This window comes from Prionailurus viverrinus, chromosome B2 (genome assembly GCF_022837055.1).
Source record: "Prionailurus viverrinus isolate Anna chromosome B2, UM_Priviv_1.0, whole genome shotgun sequence".
Lineage (NCBI taxonomy): Eukaryota > Metazoa > Chordata > Mammalia > Carnivora > Felidae > Prionailurus > Prionailurus viverrinus.
The window spans coordinates 97971546-97991601 of record NC_062565.1 but is presented as its reverse complement, the minus strand read 5'-3'; the positions used below and the strand labels follow the sequence as shown (position 1 = coordinate 97991601).

General features: G+C 38.8%; 1 protein-coding gene across 3 annotated transcripts in view; it reads right to left on the bottom strand.

The window, feature by feature from the left end:
* Window positions 1-20056, bottom strand: part of AFG1L (AFG1 like ATPase) — a 221512-nt gene that overhangs the window by 163777 nt on the left and 37679 nt on the right. For all 3 annotated transcript variants that reach the window (XR_007152444.1, XR_007152445.1, XM_047860287.1), the window contains one exon: window positions 16182-16405. Coding sequence is in view for 1 of the 3 variants with exons in the window: in XM_047860287.1 (XP_047716243.1) it covers window positions 16182-16405 (224 nt within the window). In the remaining 2 variants the exon portion in view is untranslated. The remainder of the gene's footprint in view (window positions 1-16181; window positions 16406-20056) is intronic.

Genomic DNA, 20056 nt, shown 5'->3' with positions numbered 1-20056 from the left:
TGCAGGAGATGGAAGAGAGGGAGGAAAGAAAAATCAGACCATTCCTTCCTGTTTCCTCCTGGCTTCATTGCTAGTCTCTGGCAGAACTGCATCCCTTCAGGACCATCAATCAGGCCCTCATGCCACAGCTCCAGCCCACTCCAGGCTCCTCCTTACGTTCTCCATCTCGTTTGCTGTCTTAGGCCTGATTAAGTCATGACTAAGTCATCTTGATTCAGTCTTTATTTGAAACATCTGCTGTGAACGGTTTCCTGCCAGGACTCTGATACGCACCCTATCCTTTAAATGCATGCACTTAACACTAAACAAAGGCCTGAAACTCTGAAGATGAACAAGTTTCATTAGTGACCAGTTGTAAGATTTGCTATGTTACTTGTATCTTCAGAAATTCATAAAGCAGGATGACGACACCTTCTCCACTGGGCTTTTGATAAATCTCCAATGACTCTGTATTATAGACTGTGCAGATGGTAAGATTAAAGATGATGTTGTGGGGGGCACACCTGGGTGGCTCAGTCAGTTGAGCTCTGACTTCAATTCAGGTCATGATCTCACGGTTCATGAGTTTGAGCCCCACACTGCGCTCTCCACTGACAGTGCAGGGCCTGCTTCGGATCCTCTCTCTCCCTCTCTCTCTGCCCCTCCCCTCCCTCCCTCCCTCTCTCTCTCAAAAATAAAATAAACATTAAATTTAAAAAAAAAATAAAAAAATAGGGGCACCTGGGTGGCTCAGTTGGTTAAGCATCCAACTTCAGCTCAGGCCATGATCTCATGCTTTGTGGGTTCGAGCCCCACGTCAGGTTCTGTGCTGCCAGCTCAGAGCCTGGAGCCTGCTTCAGAGTCTGTGTTTCCCTCTCCCTCTGTCCCTCCCCTTGCTCATGTTCTGTCTCTCTCGGTCTCTCAAAAATAAATAAATGTTAACAAAAAAAAATTTTTTAATTAAAAATAAATAAAGATGATGTTGAAAGATAGTGGTAACCTATCATCTGCCTCTACTAAGCATAAAAGAGCAGAAGAATACTGGAAATGAGCCCCAAAGGGCTGGGTAAAAATGCTGGTTCTGCTACTTATTAGTTTTGTGACCCTGGATAAGACTTATCAACTCAACAGCCTGCTGTTTCCTTATCTACTGAGTACAGGGCAGAGCACAGGGCGTTCCCACTAATTGCAAGGTCCATTCCTTCATGCTGAAGACTGCAAACTTTATGTTTTAGGGATGTCTGTTTCCATCAAAGTCTATGCACCAAAAAAAAAAAAAAACAAAACACCGTACCATTTGAGACATCTCTAAGATCTGAACACCAATGTGCACTCAAGCTATTTTATATCTATGTAAACCCTATGTTCAACAAATAAAGAATATATTCAGGAACATGTAGCCCAATTTCAAATATAGTCAATATGCTAAGCCATAAAGGAAACCTCAATAAATTCCAAAGAATCACTTTAGTCCAACCATAATGAAATAAAATTAAAAATAAATGATGGAAGGATAGCTAAAAATAGAAAATCAACCTTCCCATCATGTTCACCCAGCCTTCGGAATATTGCTGAAACAGTCTGAAATCTCTTTAGAGTGCAGCTTCTCGCCAGTCCCTTCATATTGCCAGCAATTCCATTTCTCTGGTTAGTTCACTCTCTGTTTCTGCAGTGCTTCTCTGGAACCTTCTCAGCTCTCTTCAAGCCGAACTACACCTCCCCCATCACTTTCAGCAGATGTCTCCTACTTCTCCTTAGAGAGAAAACAGAAGGCATTGAGGTGGAACTCTTTCAACTTCCTATATGAAATTGCAATCCCACCCATATCTGCACCCATCCTTTCCTCTCTCCCTCCCGTGACAAAGTAAGAGGATTCCTCTTCCTATGCAATGTTCTCTCAATTTCTGAATCTCAGTCCTCACCCCCACCCCCACCACCTTTTCAGGAACCATGACCACCAAATTAAATGTTTCACTTCTCCTGTAATCCTTTTCATCAACATCTTTATAAAAGCCTTCCTGTAAATTCATTTTTACAATCTTTAAGTGTAATGTCTTACAAAGCAAGACATAAACCCAAAAACTATAATGGAAAAGGCAGAAAGACTTAAAGCAATGAAATTAACCATTTCTGCTTGGGGGAAAAAATGCTAACAGTAAAAGACAAGGAAAAAATCTTGCAATATTTATTAGAGACAAGAATTTATTTCCTTAGTAAACAGAGTTTTTATAAATCAGTAAGAAAAACAAATACAAATGGCTTAAACATTTGAAAGAGTACTTCTCATTCACGATAAAAGTGGTGTGATTTAATATAACAATGAAATATTGCCATGACAAAAATCTAGAAGTCTGAGGGAATACGGTGTTGTCAAAAATGTAGGAAGACAAGGAAGGCTCATAAACTGGTAAGAATATGAACGGCTATAATCTTTTTTTTTTCATAGCACAGTGAATTTTAACGTACTCCCATTTGGGGAGGTCACACTGCACACTTTTGGAGACACCCCATAGATGTCCAGCTTTCCATTTCTGGGCATTTATCCAAAGGAAATGAAAACACTAACTCAGAAAGATATCTGCACCTCCATGTTCACTGTGGAACTATTTACACGTGTCAAGACATGACAACAACCTAAGGGTATATGAATCGATGAACAGATAAAGAAAATGTGGTGTATATTTACAGTGGGATATTAGGCATAAAAAAAGAAGGAAATCTTGCCATTTGTGACAACATGAATGGACGCTGAGGGCATCAAGCTAAGTGAAATAAATCAAGCAGAAAAAGATATGTACTGGGGTGCCTGGCTGACCCAGTTGGAGGAGCATGCAAGTCATGATCCTGGGATTGTGAGTTTGAGCCCCACGTTGGGTTTAGAGATTCCTTAAAATAAATAAACTTAGGGGCACCTGGGTGGCTCAGTCAGTTGAGTATCCGACTTTGGCTCAGGTTGTGATCTTGCAGTTCATGAGTTCAAGCCCATCGTTGGGCTTGCTGCTTTCAGTGCATAGCCTGCTTCTGATCTTCTGTCCCCCTCTTCCTCTGTCCCTCCCCTGCTCACACACTGTCTCTCAAAAAATAAAGAAAGCATTAAAAATACTTAAAAATAAATAAACTTCAAAAAATAAAAGAAAAAGATATATACTGAATGATACCACTTATCTGTGGAATCTAAAAAACAAAACAAACAAAAAATCTCACAGAACTCTCTAGTCACAGAGCATTCTTAAGTTTAGGAGACCTGCTGTAATAACTTAAATCAAAAGGGAGGATTAGGAAAAGCAGGTGTTAAAAGAGTGTCATTAAAATTTTTCAAAACAATACAGCTAAACTGCCAACTGTCCAATGAAAAATGTGCTGATAGCACCAATGTTTGGGGTCCTGCCTGTGATGTACTCCAAACTGCTAAATTCAGTAGAAACTTTTGTTTTGAAGTTTATATACAGTATATAAAAGCCCATTTACACCCATAGAATCTTTTGAACATGGGGCTTACATTGTAAGAAGTAAATATCCAATCATTATTCTACCAAAATTTTATGAGACATAATCAAATTCAAAGTGTGAATCCAAACACACACAGAGTTAAAAGGATATTTAGGGGACAACTGAAGAAATTTTAACATGGGCTTCATATTTAGGGTTACCAGAGAAAATATAGGATGGCCGGTTAAATATGAGTTTCAGATTAACATCAAATATTTTTTTAGTATATATTATGTCCCAAATATTACAAGAGACATACATACACTAAAGAAGTATTATTTATCTGAAATTTACATTTAACCAGACATCCTGTATTTTTATTTGCTAAATCAGGCAACTCTATTTTAAATAATACTATTATACCAGTGTTAAATTTCTTGGGTATGATACTGGTAATATAGTTATTCAGGAGAATATCCTTGTTAGGAAATACATAATGATTTTTTTTTTTAATGTTTTTTTATTTTTGAGACAGAGAGAGACAGAGCATGAATGGGGGAGGGTCAGAGACAGGGAGACACAGAATCTGAAACGGGCTCCAGGCTCTGAGCTGTCAGCACAGAGCCCAATGCAGGGCTCGAACTCACGGACCGCGAGATCATGACCTGAGCCGAAGTCGGCCGCTTAACCGACTGAGCCACCCAGGGGCCCCCATAATGATGTTTTTAAGGGTCAAGTGTTATTATGTTGCATCTTTCAGGTAATTAAAGAAAAAACAAAAAGAAAAAAACATAATTTAGAGAGAAAAAAACAAAAGTGGCAAATTGTTAACATTCATAGACTTTAAGTATTGTTGAAAATTTTTGTAATGGTTACTTATTTTTGAGAGAGAGAGAGAGCACCAGTAGGGTAGGGGCAGAGAGAAGTAGGTACAGAGGATCCAAAGTGGAATAGAGGATCTGAGCAGGCTCTGTGCTGACAGCAGAGAGCCCGATGTGGGGCTCAAACCCGTGAACAGAACTGTGAGATCATGATCTGAGCCCAAGTTGGATGCTTAACCAACTGAGACACCCAGGTGCTCCAAATTTTTTCAAAATAAAAAGTTGGGGAAAAAATGTGGTGACTAATAACTAAATTGCTTTTACTCCCCGCCTCCCCCTTTGGTGAAATGCTTTTACTTTTGAATTCAGTCTAAAATTATTCCAAAAGTATCTGCATATTTACATTTTAGACAACTGCTTTCAAAACTGTTACCAAAACTATTCCTTTAACTGAGGCAAAGTAAACATTTGTTATCCTCATTCTGAATATTTTGATTTAATCATTTTAACTTATGTTTTGTTCCTTATGTTAAAAATTCTAGCATTAAAAAGTAATCCGAGGTGATTTTCACCAAAGTTATAAATTGAAATAGCATGTCCTCCACCTTTCCGGGTTACTCCCCACCTGCTACTCCAGCATAATTTCCATTAGGACAATTAGATAATAAGGGTGGTGCTTTAAAATAAAAAGGGTTGTTTTCAATTTGTTTAAAATGCAGGAATACTACTTTTCCTGTTTCTCCCCACTCCCCTCATCATTCCATTATTATCTCCAAAAATGATAGAATCAGAGACAATGATTCCAGCTGGAATGCTGGGCATAATTACATCTTTTAAAAACTAGCATTATATCATTCTCAACATAGACCACTTTCTGATAAAAGTAGATCACTTCAGGTTTCTAAGGAGATCTTTAAAAACTAAAAGAATGAACTATATGTTAGCACCCATAAAGGCTCTTTAAATGAAAATCTTTTTTAAAATGCCTTCAGTTGAATTGCAGAAGAACCCTCCTAACCTAAAGTACACCAATTTGTTCAGTTTACTCCTATAATTAAGCCTATTTATGTACCTAAATAGCAAGTATGTATGGGGGGGCGAGTGGGGGGTGAGCTTAAACCTCTAGAACAACTAGGATAAGAAATGGCTCCATTTTTTATTATAACATAGTTTGAGGATGCAAATGACTTTTTAATGCCTCATGCATTCAAGCAACAAGCATTTTTAAGTGCCTACATGTGCCACTGGGAAACAAATGACGGCAGGTAATTTCTTCAGCAAATCTACACTGTCTGCTCACTCCTAACTGGTACTCTGATTCTAACTGGCTTAGACAAAGCTATACTAGGTATGATCTATTCCAGTCCACTACTAGTTCAGAGGGATATCCAAGACACAAGCATAATTCTCAAACCAATCTGGAATTCATTAAAAAAAAAAAAATGTGAAAAATATCCCTTGGTCTGAATATCCCTGGTTGAAGTTCTGAATTTGAAGAATTAAAGTGACCTTCCAGGCTTCTCCTGGATTATCAAAAACTGATGCTAAGGAGGGAATGAGAATACAAACACATCCACAGAGACACATATGGATATAGAAACTCACAGAGACACCAACACTCACACAGACACATGGATAGACTGATAGCCTATCATTCAGAATTATCAGAGAATTGACAATCAGAGAATTGTCTTCTGAATCTTCAATGATGGCTTTGTCATTCATTTTTTCATTTATTCTGCAAACAAGGATTAAGGACTGAGCACCTACTTTGTGCCAGGCAGTGAGCTAGGCTCTGCAGACCCAGAAGATTCAGAACACAAAGTATTTACTAAAGGAATATGTGGTCACCAGGTGGGCAATATGAGAGGTGCTAAACAAAAGATGAGATGTAGCATTGGCAGACTCCAAGGCAAGAGAAGGTCCTAGTCTTGCCCAAGGTGCTTCAAATAGTTTGTCACAGCTGGTGCTTTAACGGCAGAGAATTAAAACAGATGAGGCTGGCTAGAAGCAGGGACCAGGTTCTCAAGGACCCTGTAGAACACACTAATGTGTCTGTACTTTTTCCCAAGGGCATCAAGAACCCTTAAGTGGGAGAATGGTATAATCAGATTATGTGTTAGAAATATAGTTCTTGAATGACTAAAGAAGATGTGGTATATATATACAATGGAATATTACTCAGCAATCAAAAAGAATGAAATCTTGCCATTTGCAACAATGCGGATGGAACTAGAGTGTATTATGCTAAGCAAAATTAGTCAAAGAAAGACATCATATGACTTCACTTATATGTAGAATTTAAGAAACAAAAAGGTGAACATAGGGGAAGGGAAGTAAAAATAATATAAAAACAGAGAGGGAGACAAACCATAAGAGACTCTTAAATACACAGAACAAACTGAGGGTTGCTGGTGGGGTGTTTAGCGAGGAGATGGGCTAACTGGGCAATGGCCATTAAAGAGGGCACTTGTTGGGATGAGCACTGAGTATTATATGTAAGTGATGAATCACTAAATTCTATTCTGGAAAACATTACACTATATGTTAACTAACTTGGATTTAAATTTTAAAAAGAAAAAGAAAAGAAAAAAAAAAAAGCAAGAAAACACTTGTCTCATTATTTCCCCAGTACTTGAAATGGGCACATTACTTGAAAAAGACAAAACATTACCAAACATAAGATAAGATTAAATCGATATTAAATGAACACATAACTACAGGGGTGCATGGGTGGCTCAGTCAGTTAAGCATCTGACTTCGGCTCAGGTCATGATCTTGCGGTTCATGGGTTTGAGCCCCCCATCGGGCTCTGCACTGACAGCTCAGAGCCTGGAGTCTGCTTCAGATTCTGTGCCTCCCTTTCTCTCTGCCCCGCCCCCATTTGCGCGCGCGTGCACGCGCGCGTGCTCTCTCTCGCTCAAAAATAAACATTAAAAAAAATAAATAAATAAAAATGAATACCTAACTACATATATAGGACTCAGAAACATCTGGCACTCATGAAAAAGATTTAAGCCAAGACAATTCAGCTTATGGAACTTCAGAAAGAGAAAAAAATTTCCATTGCTAAAAAGTCTATAGTACTTTCTAGGCCTTTCTGAGCTATGTGCTAATAGTTCCCCTTCTTTAGTCTATTTGTAAGAAGCAAATGATGAAACAGTAGAGTCTAAAATTACATCATCAAGTTGTAATTTCCCCAAAATGATTTTTAAATTGTGTTTTTAAAATTTTTTCTAATGTTTATTTATTTTTGAGAGACAGAGACAGAGCATGAGCGGGGGAGGGGTAGAGAGAGAGGGAGACCCAGAATCTGAAGCAGACTCCAGGCTCTCACCTGTCAACACAAAGCCCAACACAGGGCTCCAACCCACGAACCGTGAAATCATGACCTGAGCCAAAGTGGGATGCTCAACCGACCAAGCCACCCAGGTGCCCCTAAAAATGATTTTAAGAAACCTGTTGAAATATCTAACAATTACACTTAAAATATTTTTACTATAGAATATAATAAATAGGCTAAATTGGATAAAATATTGAATAGCTAGCTACCTACCACCCAACTTTTTCAAATCTTTATATTTTAACATATTTATCCCAAAATTTAAGTAATAAAATATTAGACACAGCTGAAGCCTCCCTTTGTATCCTATTTCCTCAGAGAAAACATCCCCATGTTACGCAACATTCCATTTTAGAAATACATTCTGATTTATTTATCCAGTTTTGTGGCATCTGCTAGTTATCCCCACAAGACAGACTCTTCATCCATTTTTCTACTGAGGTGTTTTTTCTTCTGTTTTTGATAGTTCTTTATGCAATCCAGATAACAATCCACAATCAATTATTTTTAATGCAAGTATTCTCTCCCAGTCTGTGTTCTGCCTTTTCACCTTTTCTACGTCACTTTTTCTCAGCTAAAAGTTTTAAATTTTAGTATAGTCAAATGTATCCATCTTTATCTTCATAATTTAGGTTTTCCTATCTTATATAGGAAATTTTTACTATTCCCAGGTTCATAAAGATATTCCTTTATATTTTCTTCAAGAAGTTTAAGACATTAATTCTATGTAATTTATGTTTATGTTTAAAGAAAAAGATACCTAATTTTATTTTACTTTTCACATAATCAATTTTCTCAGCCTCTCATCCATATTTATTGACTAGACCATCTTTTTCCCCACTGATTTTCAGTGCCAAGTCAATAGCACATCAAGTTTTCATTCAAGTTCTGAACTTTCTATTTTGTTCTATTTGTCTGTCTAATGGAACACTGAATGGTTCTGTTGACTAGAGGCAGGTATATATAAAGAGAGGTAATGGGAAATCAGACTGAAAAGCTAGACTAAGTACAGTTTAAGTAGAATTGTGAATATAATGAGTGGTCTCCCACTAGCCATCAAATCTGCTCAGGTAGCACTCATTTAGAGCAGGAGTCAGCAAGTTATGACCTGTGGGCTAAACTCAGCCTGACGCCTGTTTTTGTAAATAAGTATTTGTTGAAGTACATTTATTTATGTATTTCTGTGGCTGCTTTGACTACAGCAGAGCCAAGTAATTGGGAGAGAGGTCATACGGTTCCCAAAGCCTAAAATATTTGCCAAATAAGTAAATAAATAAATAATTGCCAACCTGTGATCTAGAGATCTGACTATAATCTCAGCATAGATTCCACAGTACTGATTCCTCTTTATGGCCTATGTAATTTTGCTTCCATAACCAAAGTAGTCAGCTTTGGTTGATAAAGACAGAAAGCATTCCAATCATCAATATTATGAAGTAGGGCTATATCCCTTCCTTTAAATTCATTTCAAGGGAATTATTAAAGATATTCTCATCTATGTTGATGGCATAATTTCACCTTAGAAAATAAAACTGAATGCACTGGTTAATTATTCTGTAGATGGAAACAGGCCTATTACACTCTGTTTCTCAAATTTCAGATTTTAAATGAGTCTGGGATATGTTAGTTCTCAATAAACAATGTGGTCTGACTCCTGATCTTACTTCTTACAGACAATACCAACATTGGGTTAGGACATAATTTTGCTACAGCTTTCAGAAAATTTGATACAAGAAACATTCATTCAAAAATTATTCCTGGGGCACCTGGGTGGCTCAATCGGTTGACCATCTGACTTCGGCTCAGGTCATGATCTTGCAGTTCGTGGGTTCAAGCCCCACACCAGGCTCTGTGCTGACAGCTGGGAGCCTGGAGCCTGCTTTGGATTCTGTGTCTCCCCTCTCTCTCTCCACCACTTGCACCCTGTCTCTCTCTGTCTCTCAAAAATAAATTAAAATGTTACATATTTTTTAAAAAGTAAAAAAAAAAAAAAAAAATATTCCTGGTCTTCAATAAAGCTGTATATAGCTACAGATGTTGCCCATTTTGTATTCAAGGTTGTTTATGGTTTTCTAATAAATGAAGGGATCAGAGAAAATTTAACCAAATCATGCTGCTTAACCCATTTTACCTATAGGAAATGCTGGTTCTAAGAAGAATGGAGAGAATAAGTATTCACTCCCTTAGGTGGAAGAGAGAAGGGAAGAACTGAGGAAAAGCAGCAAATAGCCTAGTCTTGGATTCAGACAAGTAGGGCTCCCACATCCCCTATGAGGAAAGGCTACAGCCCAGCATTCCAGGTATCCTGCTCATAGCCTACAGGTACTAGAAGCCAGAACAAGAAAAGCATCAAGACCTGAGATTAGCTGGCTTTCAAGGCAGGACAGGTCTTTTCTACGCAATCTATGCATTGTTCTTAGGAGGGTAAGAACAAGTATCCAAATAAAAGATGATAGGATGTAAGATGAAGTTGAAATAATTTCTCATTAGGGAAAAGCTGAAAATTATTTTGTAGAGAGCAGGAGGAAAAGGAAAGGAATACCGTGCCTTCCACTCCTATTCCCAGGTCTCTTAGGCTATGATGTCGCCTCCCAAGAGATGAAAAAACCTGGCTGCCTGTATACCCCTGATTAATGGAAACAGAGATGTTCACAGTAACTCCACACTCTATTTAATTCTCTCCCTCCCTGACTCTAGAAATGCTTGATTTGGCTGTGTAAAAGTAATTCTAATTATAGTGATTTACATGAACTACTTACCATTTATGCCTAATTACCTCACAGCACAATAACAATTATGCATACATTAAATGTGTCAGATTAACCTGGTTGTAAGTTTTATTTGATAACAAAGGTAAAGTGTTCATAAATGCTCATTTTTCATAGTTTGTTGCTTCTATATAATGGTCATCTGCTCATAACTTTTTCAAATTTTTAATACAGAAAACATCGTTATACAGGTACATCAAAGCAGCCTAATACACTGCCACCAGTTTTTTTTCTCATCAATAATTCAGATGTATTTTATTTTAATATTATAGTTTAGCTTTACAGCAAGTTTCTTAGGAGTACAATGAAAAAAAAGTCCACTATAATGAACGTTTAAATATCTGCATTAAAAACAAATGCCCAGGGGCACTTGGATGGCTCAGATGGCAGAACATGTGACTCCTAATCTCGGGGTTGTGAGTTCCAGCCCCATGATGTGTAGAGCTTACATTAAACACAAAAACCAAATACTCATATAGCTAAGTGAAAAAAGTCACACAGAGAAAGACAAATGCTGTATTTTCCCACTTATATGTAGAATTCTAAAAAAGCCAAATTTGTAAAATGGTGGTTACCAGGGGCTGGGGCCTGGGGGAAATGGCAAAATACTGGTCCAAGAGTACAAACCACCAGCTATAGGGTAAGTTCTGGGGATCTAATGTACAGCATGGTGACTAAAATTAATAATACTGTATTATATACCCAAAATTAGTTAAGACCGTAGATCTTAAGTGGTTTATCACAAAAGTAAAACGGTAATCATGTGAGGGGATGGTGATATTAACTAATTTCATTGTGGTAATCTTTTGTAATACATGAGTATCAAATCATCACATTGTACCCCTTGAACTCTCCTAAGCTAAATGTCAAAAATTTCTCAATAAGCTTAGAAGAAAAATAAAATCATAAATCCTACTTTCCAAAATCAACAAGTTTATAATTAAAGTTCTCCTTTCACTAAAAAAACCTAGTAGCCCAAATTTTCCTTCTTCTTGGCATATCAGTGCTTATTTTTAGAAGAAATAGGTCTCCAACTATGTGGTCAATTAATCTTCAACAAACCAGAAATCCAATGGAAAAAAGACAGTCTCTTCAACAAATAGTGCTAGGAAATTTGCACAGCAGCATGCAAAAGAATGAAACTGGACCGCTTTCTTACACTATACACAATAAATTCAAAATGGATTCAAGACCTAAATGTAAGACAGGGAACCATTAAAATCCTAAAGGAGGACACAGGCAGTAACCTCTTTGACATTAGCTGTAGCAACTTCTTACTAGATATGTCTCCTAAGGCAAGGGAAACAAAGGCAAAAATAACTATTGGTACTTCATCAAAATAAAAAGCATCTGCACAGCAAAAGAAACAATCAACAAAACTAAAGGCGACCTACAGAATGAGAGAAGATAGTTGCTAATGGCATATCCAATAAAGGGTTAGTATCCAAAGTACATAAAGAACTTCTACAACTCAACACCCAAAAAACAAATAATCCAGTTAAGAAATGGACAGACAACACAAATAGACATTTGTCCATAAAAGACATATAGATGGCTAACATACACATGAAAAGATCACTCATCATCAGGAAAATACAAATCAAACCACAACAATACCACCTTACAACTGTCAGAATAGCTAAAATTAACAATAAAAGAAACAACAGGTGTCATAAGATGCTGAGAAAGGGGAACCCTCCTACACTGCTGGTGGAATGCAAACTGGTGCAACCACTCTGGAAAATTGTATGGAGGTTCCTCAAAAAGTTAAAAATAGAACTACTCTATGACTCAGCAATTGCACTACTAAGTATTTACCCAAAGGATACAAAAATACTGATTCAAAGGGATACAGGCACCCGGATGAGCCCAAATGTCCCTCAACTGATGAATGGATAAAGAAGATGTGATATGTATATACACAATAGGACATTACTCAGCCATAAAAAGAGAATAAAATCTTGCCATTTGCAACGACCTGGATGGAGCTAGAGTGTATTACGCTAAACGAAAGAAGTCAGTCAGAGAAAGACATACTGTCTGTAAAAACTGGACCTTGGGCTGATGTTACTCCTCAATGAGGATCCAAAGCCCCAGAGGGAACCAGCCAGACTGCCCTTGCCCAGAAGGGTGAGGAATTTCCTCTCTTGCCCTTCGGAGGGATCCTACCTTCCCTCTCCTTCCTCTCTTTGGGTCTTTGGTGGTGTAACCCTAGTACTCCTCAGACACCTGAAGGTCTTGGCCAGGGCAGCTCCCTGGTGTGGTCTGAAGGTGAAGAACCCCGTCTCCTCTATTCAATAAACTTCTAGCTCTTTAAAAACAAAAAAAAAAAAACAAAAAAAACTAAAGCTTTTATATATGTTTTATTCAAATTATGTTAGATGTTGGGGTCTTTTTCAATGTTAAAGAGTCGGCAAGCTTAAGGAACTACAGGACAAATACCATCACAAAGAGATGTTGATTTGTCTACAAAAGACTATTCACGGATGCATTAGGATTTAACAAATATAAGATTTCAGTAGATGTGTTTAAAACTACCGAGATGTCTAATCTCTTACTTCTATAAGATTACAACTACACCTTAAAACCAGGGATCCTATATACTAAATATTACATTTACATATTGCTAAATAGCTATCAATTTACTAGGCAGACGCATCACTTCCAATTCAGAAATCAAAAGACAAAATGTGGGAGAATACCCCTAAAAAGAGCCAAACAACAATTTTAAAGGAAAAAAAAAAAAACAAAACCATGTTGCATTGGCAACCAGATACTTTAATGATTAAAGGATACTTTTCACTGAATGTGAGTTCACCACTCACAGTAAGTTGAGCCCCAAGGATGATACAGAATGGGGAGGAGGAAAAAAAAGGACTGTATTTCTAAAAGGGAGAGAAAGGACTAGAAACAGAACAAAATAGAACATTCATGAAAGCAATTTAACTCTCAGATAGCCAAAAACCCAGTTAAGTAAAACATCCTGTTTCCTGGCTATGACACGTAACTACGCCAATATTTTATTTGGAAGACCATCTGTATTACAAACTATAATTAGGTGCACAGTACATAAGCAGTCTACATTTTCCAAACTTTTTAGTTCTTTACTCACCTATAGACTTTTGGAAATACTGGAAAAAGAAGGGGTGGCCATCTAAAGGGATAACTCATTATTACTTCCTATAACCATTGTGCTGGACTGGCCAATCATACTGGCCACCACACTCACAGTCTACTTCTAGGGGAAATCAGCACACTTATGGGAGCCCTGGATGGTACCTTAGGCAGAGATATGATCTGTACACTGGCTGGTGGCCTCTGAAAAACCCGGTATGAAAGCTCTGCCCAAACAGGGATAAAGTGATTGGATGTCCTATCAGGTTCTTACCCAGGAATTTAAACCACTGATACAGGAAGAGAGTTAATAAGCTGGTAGAACAAACAGAAATGGAAATGGACACGGGGGAAAGGAACAACAAAGTAAGTCAATGACATGAACGGCAGAGGAATGGAGGAAGAATCAGAAAGAACGTGTTACTACCGCCAATCAAGTCATTGGCCGCTTTCAGAGCCACTGATGTAAAGCCGGCTGAGGCCTGGCCATATGAGGGAGATGCCCTTCATTGTTATTTGCATATGTAGTCTTGCTCTAAATCTCCATTTCTTTCTGTAACCTAAATGAATCCCTACTCCATTTAACCAAAAGACATTTATACAATGACAGCCTTTTTCTTTCCATAAAAATAAAACTAAGTATACTCTAAAGACTTTTTTAAGTAAAATTACTTTGATTACAGGTTTTATTAAATTTATTTGAGAGAGAGAGAAAGAGAGAGAGAGAGAGAGAGAGAGAGAGAGTGTGTGTGTGTGTGTGTGTGCACAAGCAGGGGAGGGGCAGAGAAAAGGAGAGACAGAATCCAAACCAGGCTCTCCACCATCAGCACAGAGCCCGATGTGGGGTTCAAACTCACGAACTATGAGATCATGACCTGAGTCAAGATCAAGAGTCAGATGCTTAACCAACTACACCACCCAAATGCCCCTAGAGTTTTTAAATAAAGTACTACTAACATATGTTATACTGAACCTTTCTCTAAAGACCTCATGGTAATAGAATATTTGTGTTGGTCAGGGGGAGATGGTTTGGCCAGTCAGTTAAAACAAAACTAGTTTCTCTGGTTGAGCCATACTCTAATTCTTATTACTATTAATATCTCTCATAATTTGAAGATGACACTGCTGATGACAATGGCTTCTATAATGGGATAAGGAGGGGCGCCTGGGTGGCTCAGTTGTTTAAGCATCCCACTTCGGCTCAGGTCATGATCTCACAGTTTGTGAGATCTATCCCTGGATCAGGCTCCAAACTGATTGCTCGGAGACTGCTTGGGATTCTCTCTCTCCCTCTCTTTCTCTGCCCCTCCCCCACTCTCTCAGTCTCTCTCAAAATAAATAAATAAACACTTAGAGAAAAAAAAAAGGGTGCCTGCGTGGCTCAGTTGGTTAAGCATCCAACTTTGACTCAGGTCATGATCTCACAGTTTGTGGGTTTGAGCCCCGTGTCAGGCTCTGCACTGACAGCTCAGAGCCTGGAGCCTGCTTTGGATTCTGTGTCTCCCTCTCTCTCTGCCCCTCCCCTGCTCATGCTTTGTCTCTGTCTCTCTCTCAAAAATAAATAAACATTATAATGGAATAAGGAATGGGAGTTTTCCTGTTGGTTCAGAATTTCAGCAAAAGCTCAAAGCTAAGGACAAGGAGAAATAGGTTTCCCTACATTCTAAAGAGAGTATTAGTCATACCCATGCAGGAATTACTTCAAAAAGAAAAACAAAAGGCAAAAATATTTCTAAAAACAAAGTGTAACTGAAGTAATCAAGGTAGAAAGCTGTTAACTAAGTAAGGAATGCTGTGGCATCTATTTCCCCCAGATAAACCTCATGCTAAGAGCAGGTAGTCCCAAGAGAAGCATCCAAAAAGACCAGGATTGAGCATATAACAAGAGGATATCCCCCTCCTCAGCTGGATGCTTGTTTAGGTGAGGAAATCCACAGGCAGCTACCAAAGCAGGCTATTGAAGTGTTCATGGAAATACTTGACACGTGTTCCCAAGAGGGTTACTGATGCTGGAGTATGGATTAGAGAAAGGAGATGTTATTCTCCCTGTGGCCTAAGTGGACACCATAAAAGGTGTCCTGGCTAGAGCTGTCCTGAAAGGAGCCTACTCAAGAAGGTCAAGTGTAAAGGCAAGGGGAGGCAGCAGAAAGCAATGTTGCAAGGTATTCAACTAGAGTCCTAAGAGATCCAAAAATGGAGCAGTGGAGAGGTCCCCCAGGGTCCAAAAGAACCCCCCATTGTGCCCCTCAACAAAGATCTAGCATGTCAGTGTCTACCACACCAAAAGCTTTTAACTGGTCACTGAAGACTCCACTGTTTTTCTGTAATCTTCCTTCCCTCTCATCCTGACCCTGGAGAAGCCAGGCAAGCAGAGAAAGGAGGAGGAGGGGAGAAAGGGGAAGAACAAATCACTCCGCCTTCTGCACTGCTGGTCCTGGGACAGGCCTGAGCTAGAGACAGAGGAAGTATTTGAATTGCACAGCTGTCATCTGGACTAGACTGCATCAGTCATTACCTAAATATGAAGCTATCTGAATCCCCCCCGCCAAAGGTAAAAGAAAGCTATGGAGCATCAAGAGATCAGGAATGGAGATCCAACAGAGCTTGTTTAAAGGAACTGGTGAGAAATCTTGAAGCGGTTTAATGATTGTACTAACTGCACTTAATCCATTTTATAAAATGCCTACACTTTTAACTGTTTGATCTTTAATATCACACAAATCTTACCTTTGAAAAAAGACCTCCTGCCTCTATATCATATCCTTTAAGGTCCTCGTGTAATTTCTGCAAACACTGTATGACTCTTCTTTGATGTTCATCATCCTTTAGCTCATGAGCTTTGATCAGAAAGTCATAGTGGTCCAGTGGTCCATGGCAAACAGCCAAAGCTTTTGAATAAACCTCTGTAGTCGCAGTTGGAGACATAATCTCAGGTGTCTGGACTGTATAGGCTATAAACAAAAAATATATACAACTTTAGACTTTCTTAAAGGAAAGTATTTCATAATACTCCTCAGGTTTCTTAATGGTCACATTAAAACCTTTCTGTTATAAGTATGTATATGTGAGCAGTTATTGTAAATCTCATTTTGATTAAAACACATTCTGTTCAATAAATATAATCATCTCCTTTTAATAAAAACGAGTAGGGGCACCTGGGTGGCTCAGTAAGTTAAGCGTCCAACTCTTCATTTTGGCTCAAGTCATGATCTCACAGTTTGCAAGATGGGGCCCCTGAGCTGCTAGCGTAGAGCCTGCTTGGGATTCTCTCTCTCCCTGCCCCTCCCCTGCTCACACTCTTTCTCTCAAAATAAGTAAACATTTAAAAAACTAAAATAGGGGCACCTGGGTGGCTCAGTCGGTTAAGCATCCGACTTTGGTTCAGGTTGTGATCTCACGGTTCGTGGACTCAAGCCCCATGTCTGGCTCTGTGCTGACAGCTCAGAGCCTGGAGCCTGCTTTGAATTCTGTGTCTCCCTCTCTCTTTGCCCTGGCCCCGCTCACACTCTTGTCTCTCCCTCTCTCAAAATAAACATTAAAAAAAAAATTAAAACAATAAAATAAAAAGGAATAAACTGCAAACCCCATAAGCTATCACTGTAACCCCTCTTCTAAAAACCTAACCTGCCACAGAGTCTCTGCTTTATCTCTACTCCATTAAACAAGCCACTTCGGTTCATCAGATCCTTCCCCGCAGCAGGGCTGGCCCCTCTGAATTAGGCCTAATTCTGGCTCTTGAGTACCAAGGCAGAGACACAGAGACTAGTCACAAAGTGTTTTCTACTGTCCCTTTATTCTTTATTCTCCAAAATCACACAGCATTCATATATTACCACATTGATTTCAGCCCTCTGCTTATAAGATTCCTTCCCTTTTCCACAACTTTTAAGTTGGACACAAAGAGGTGAAACACAATAGAGTGTCTGTTTCAAAGCAGTGAGGTTTTCTGATCCTTTTTTTTTTTTTTTTTTTTTTTTTTTTTTTTTTTTATGAAATTTATTGACAAATTGGTTTCCATACAACACCCAGTGCTCATCCCAAAAGGTGCCCTCCTCAATACCCATCACCCACCCTCTCCTCCCTCCCACCCCCCATCAACCCTCAGTTTGTTCTCAGTTTTTAAGTCTCTTATGCTTTGGCTCTCTCCCATTCTAACCTCTTTTTTTTTTTTTTTCCTTCCCCTCCCCCATGGGTTCCTGTGAAGTTTCTCAGGATCCACATAAGAGTGAAACCATATGGTATCTGTCTTTCTCTGTATGGCTTATTTCACTTAGCATCACACTCTCCAGTTCCATCCACGTTGCTACGAAAGGCCATATTTCATTTTTTCTCATTGCCACGTAATATTCCATTGTGTATATAAACCACAATTTCTTTATCCATTCATCAGTTGATGGACATTTAGGCTCTTTCCATAATTTGGCTATTGTTGAGAGTGCTGCTATGAACATTGGGGTACACGTGGCCCTATGCATCAGCGCTCCTGTATCCCTTGGATAAATTCCTAGCAGTGCTATTGCTGGGTCATAGGGTAGGTCTATTTTTAATTTTCTGAGGAACCTCCACACTGCTTTCCAGAGCGGCTGCACCAATTTGCATTCCCACCAACAGTGCAAGAGGGTTCCCGTTTCTCCACATCCTCTCCAGCATCTATAGTCTCCGGATTTGTTCATTTTGGCCACTCTGACTGGCGTGAGGTGATACCTGAGTGTGGTTTTGATTTGTATTTCCCTGATAAGGAGCGACGCTGAACATCTTTTCATGTGCCTGTTGGCCATCCGGATGTCTTCTTTAGAGAAGTGTCTATTCATGTTTTCTGCCCATTTCTTCACTGGGTTATTTGTTTTTCGGGTGTGGAGTTTGGTGAGCTCTTTATAGATTTTGGATACTAGCCCTTTGTCCGATATGTCATTTGCGAATATCTTTTCCCATTCCGTTGGTTGCCTTTTAGTTTTGTTGGTTGTTTCCTTGGCTGTGCAGAAGCTTTTTATCTTCATAAGGTCCCAGTAATTCACTTTTGCTTTTAATTCCCTTGCCTTTGGGGATGTGTCCAGTAAGAGATTGCTACGGCTGAGGTCAGAGAGGTCTTTTCCTGCTTTCTTCTCTAAGGTTTTGATGGTTTCCTGTCTCACATTTAGGTCCTTTATCCATTTTGAGTTTATTTTTGTGAATGGTGTGAGAAAGTGGTCTAGTTTCAACCTTCTGCATGTTGCTGTCCAGTTCTCCCAGCACCATTTGTTAAAGAGGCTGTCTTTTTTCCATTGGATGTTCTTTCCTGCTTTGTCAAAGATGAGTTGGCCATACGTTTGTGGGTCTAGTTCTGGGGTTTCTATTCTATTCCATTGGTCTATGTGTCTGTTTTGGTGCCAATACCATGCTGTCTTGATGATGACAGCTTTGTAGTAGAGGCTAAAGTCTGGGATTGTGATGCCTCCTGCTTTGGTCTTCTTCTTCAAAATTCCTTTGGCTATTCGGGGCCTTTTGTGGTTCCATATGAATTTTAGGATTGCTTGTTCTAGTTTCAAGAAGAATGCTGGTGCAATTTTGATTGGGATTGCATTGAATGTGTAGATAGCTTTGGGTAGTATTGACATTTTGACAATATTTATTTTTCCAATCCATGAGCAGGGAATGTCTTTCCATTTCTTTAAATCTTCTTCAATTTCCTTCATAAGCTTTCTATAGTTTTCAGCATACAGATCCTTTACATCTTTGGTTAGATTTATTCCTAGGTATTTTATGCTTCTTGGTGCAATTGTGAATGGGATCAGTTTCTTTATTTGTCTTTCTGTTGCTTCATTGTTAGTGTATAAGAATGCAACTGATTTCTGTACATTGATTTTGTATCCTGCAACTTTGCTGAATTCCTGTATCAGTTCTAGCAGACTTTTGGTGGAGTCTATCGGATTTTCCATGTATAATATCATGTCATCTGCAAAAAGCGAAAGCTTGACTTCATCTTTGCCAATTTTGATGCCTTTGATTTCCTTTTGTTGTCTGATTGCTGATGCTAGAACTTCCAGCACTATGTTAAACAGCAGCGGTGAGAGTGGGCATCCTTGTCGTGTTCCTGATCTCAGGGAAAAAGCTCTCAGTTTTTCCCCGTTGAGGATGATGTTAGCTGTGGGCTTTTCATAAATGGCTTTTATGATCTTTAAGTATGTTCCTTCTATCCCGACTTTCTCAAGGGTTTTTATTAAGAAAGGGTGCTGGATTTTGTCGAAGGCCTTTTCTGCATCGATTGACAGGATCATATGGTTCTTCTCTTTTTTTTTGTTAATGTGATGTATCACATTGATTGATTTGCGAATGTTGAACCAGCCCTGCATCCCAGGAATGAATCCCACTTGATCATGGTGAATAATTCTTTTTATATGCCGTTGAATTCGATTTGCTAGTACCTTATTGAGAATTTTTGCATCCATATTCATCAGGGATATTGGCCTGTAGTTCTCTTTTTTTACTGGGTCTCTGTCTGGTTTAGGAATCAAAGTAATACTGGCTTCATAGAATGAGTCTGGAAGTTTTCCTTCCCTTTCTATTTCTTGGAATAGCTTGAGAAGGATAGGTATTATCTCTGCTTTAAATGTCTGGTAGAACTC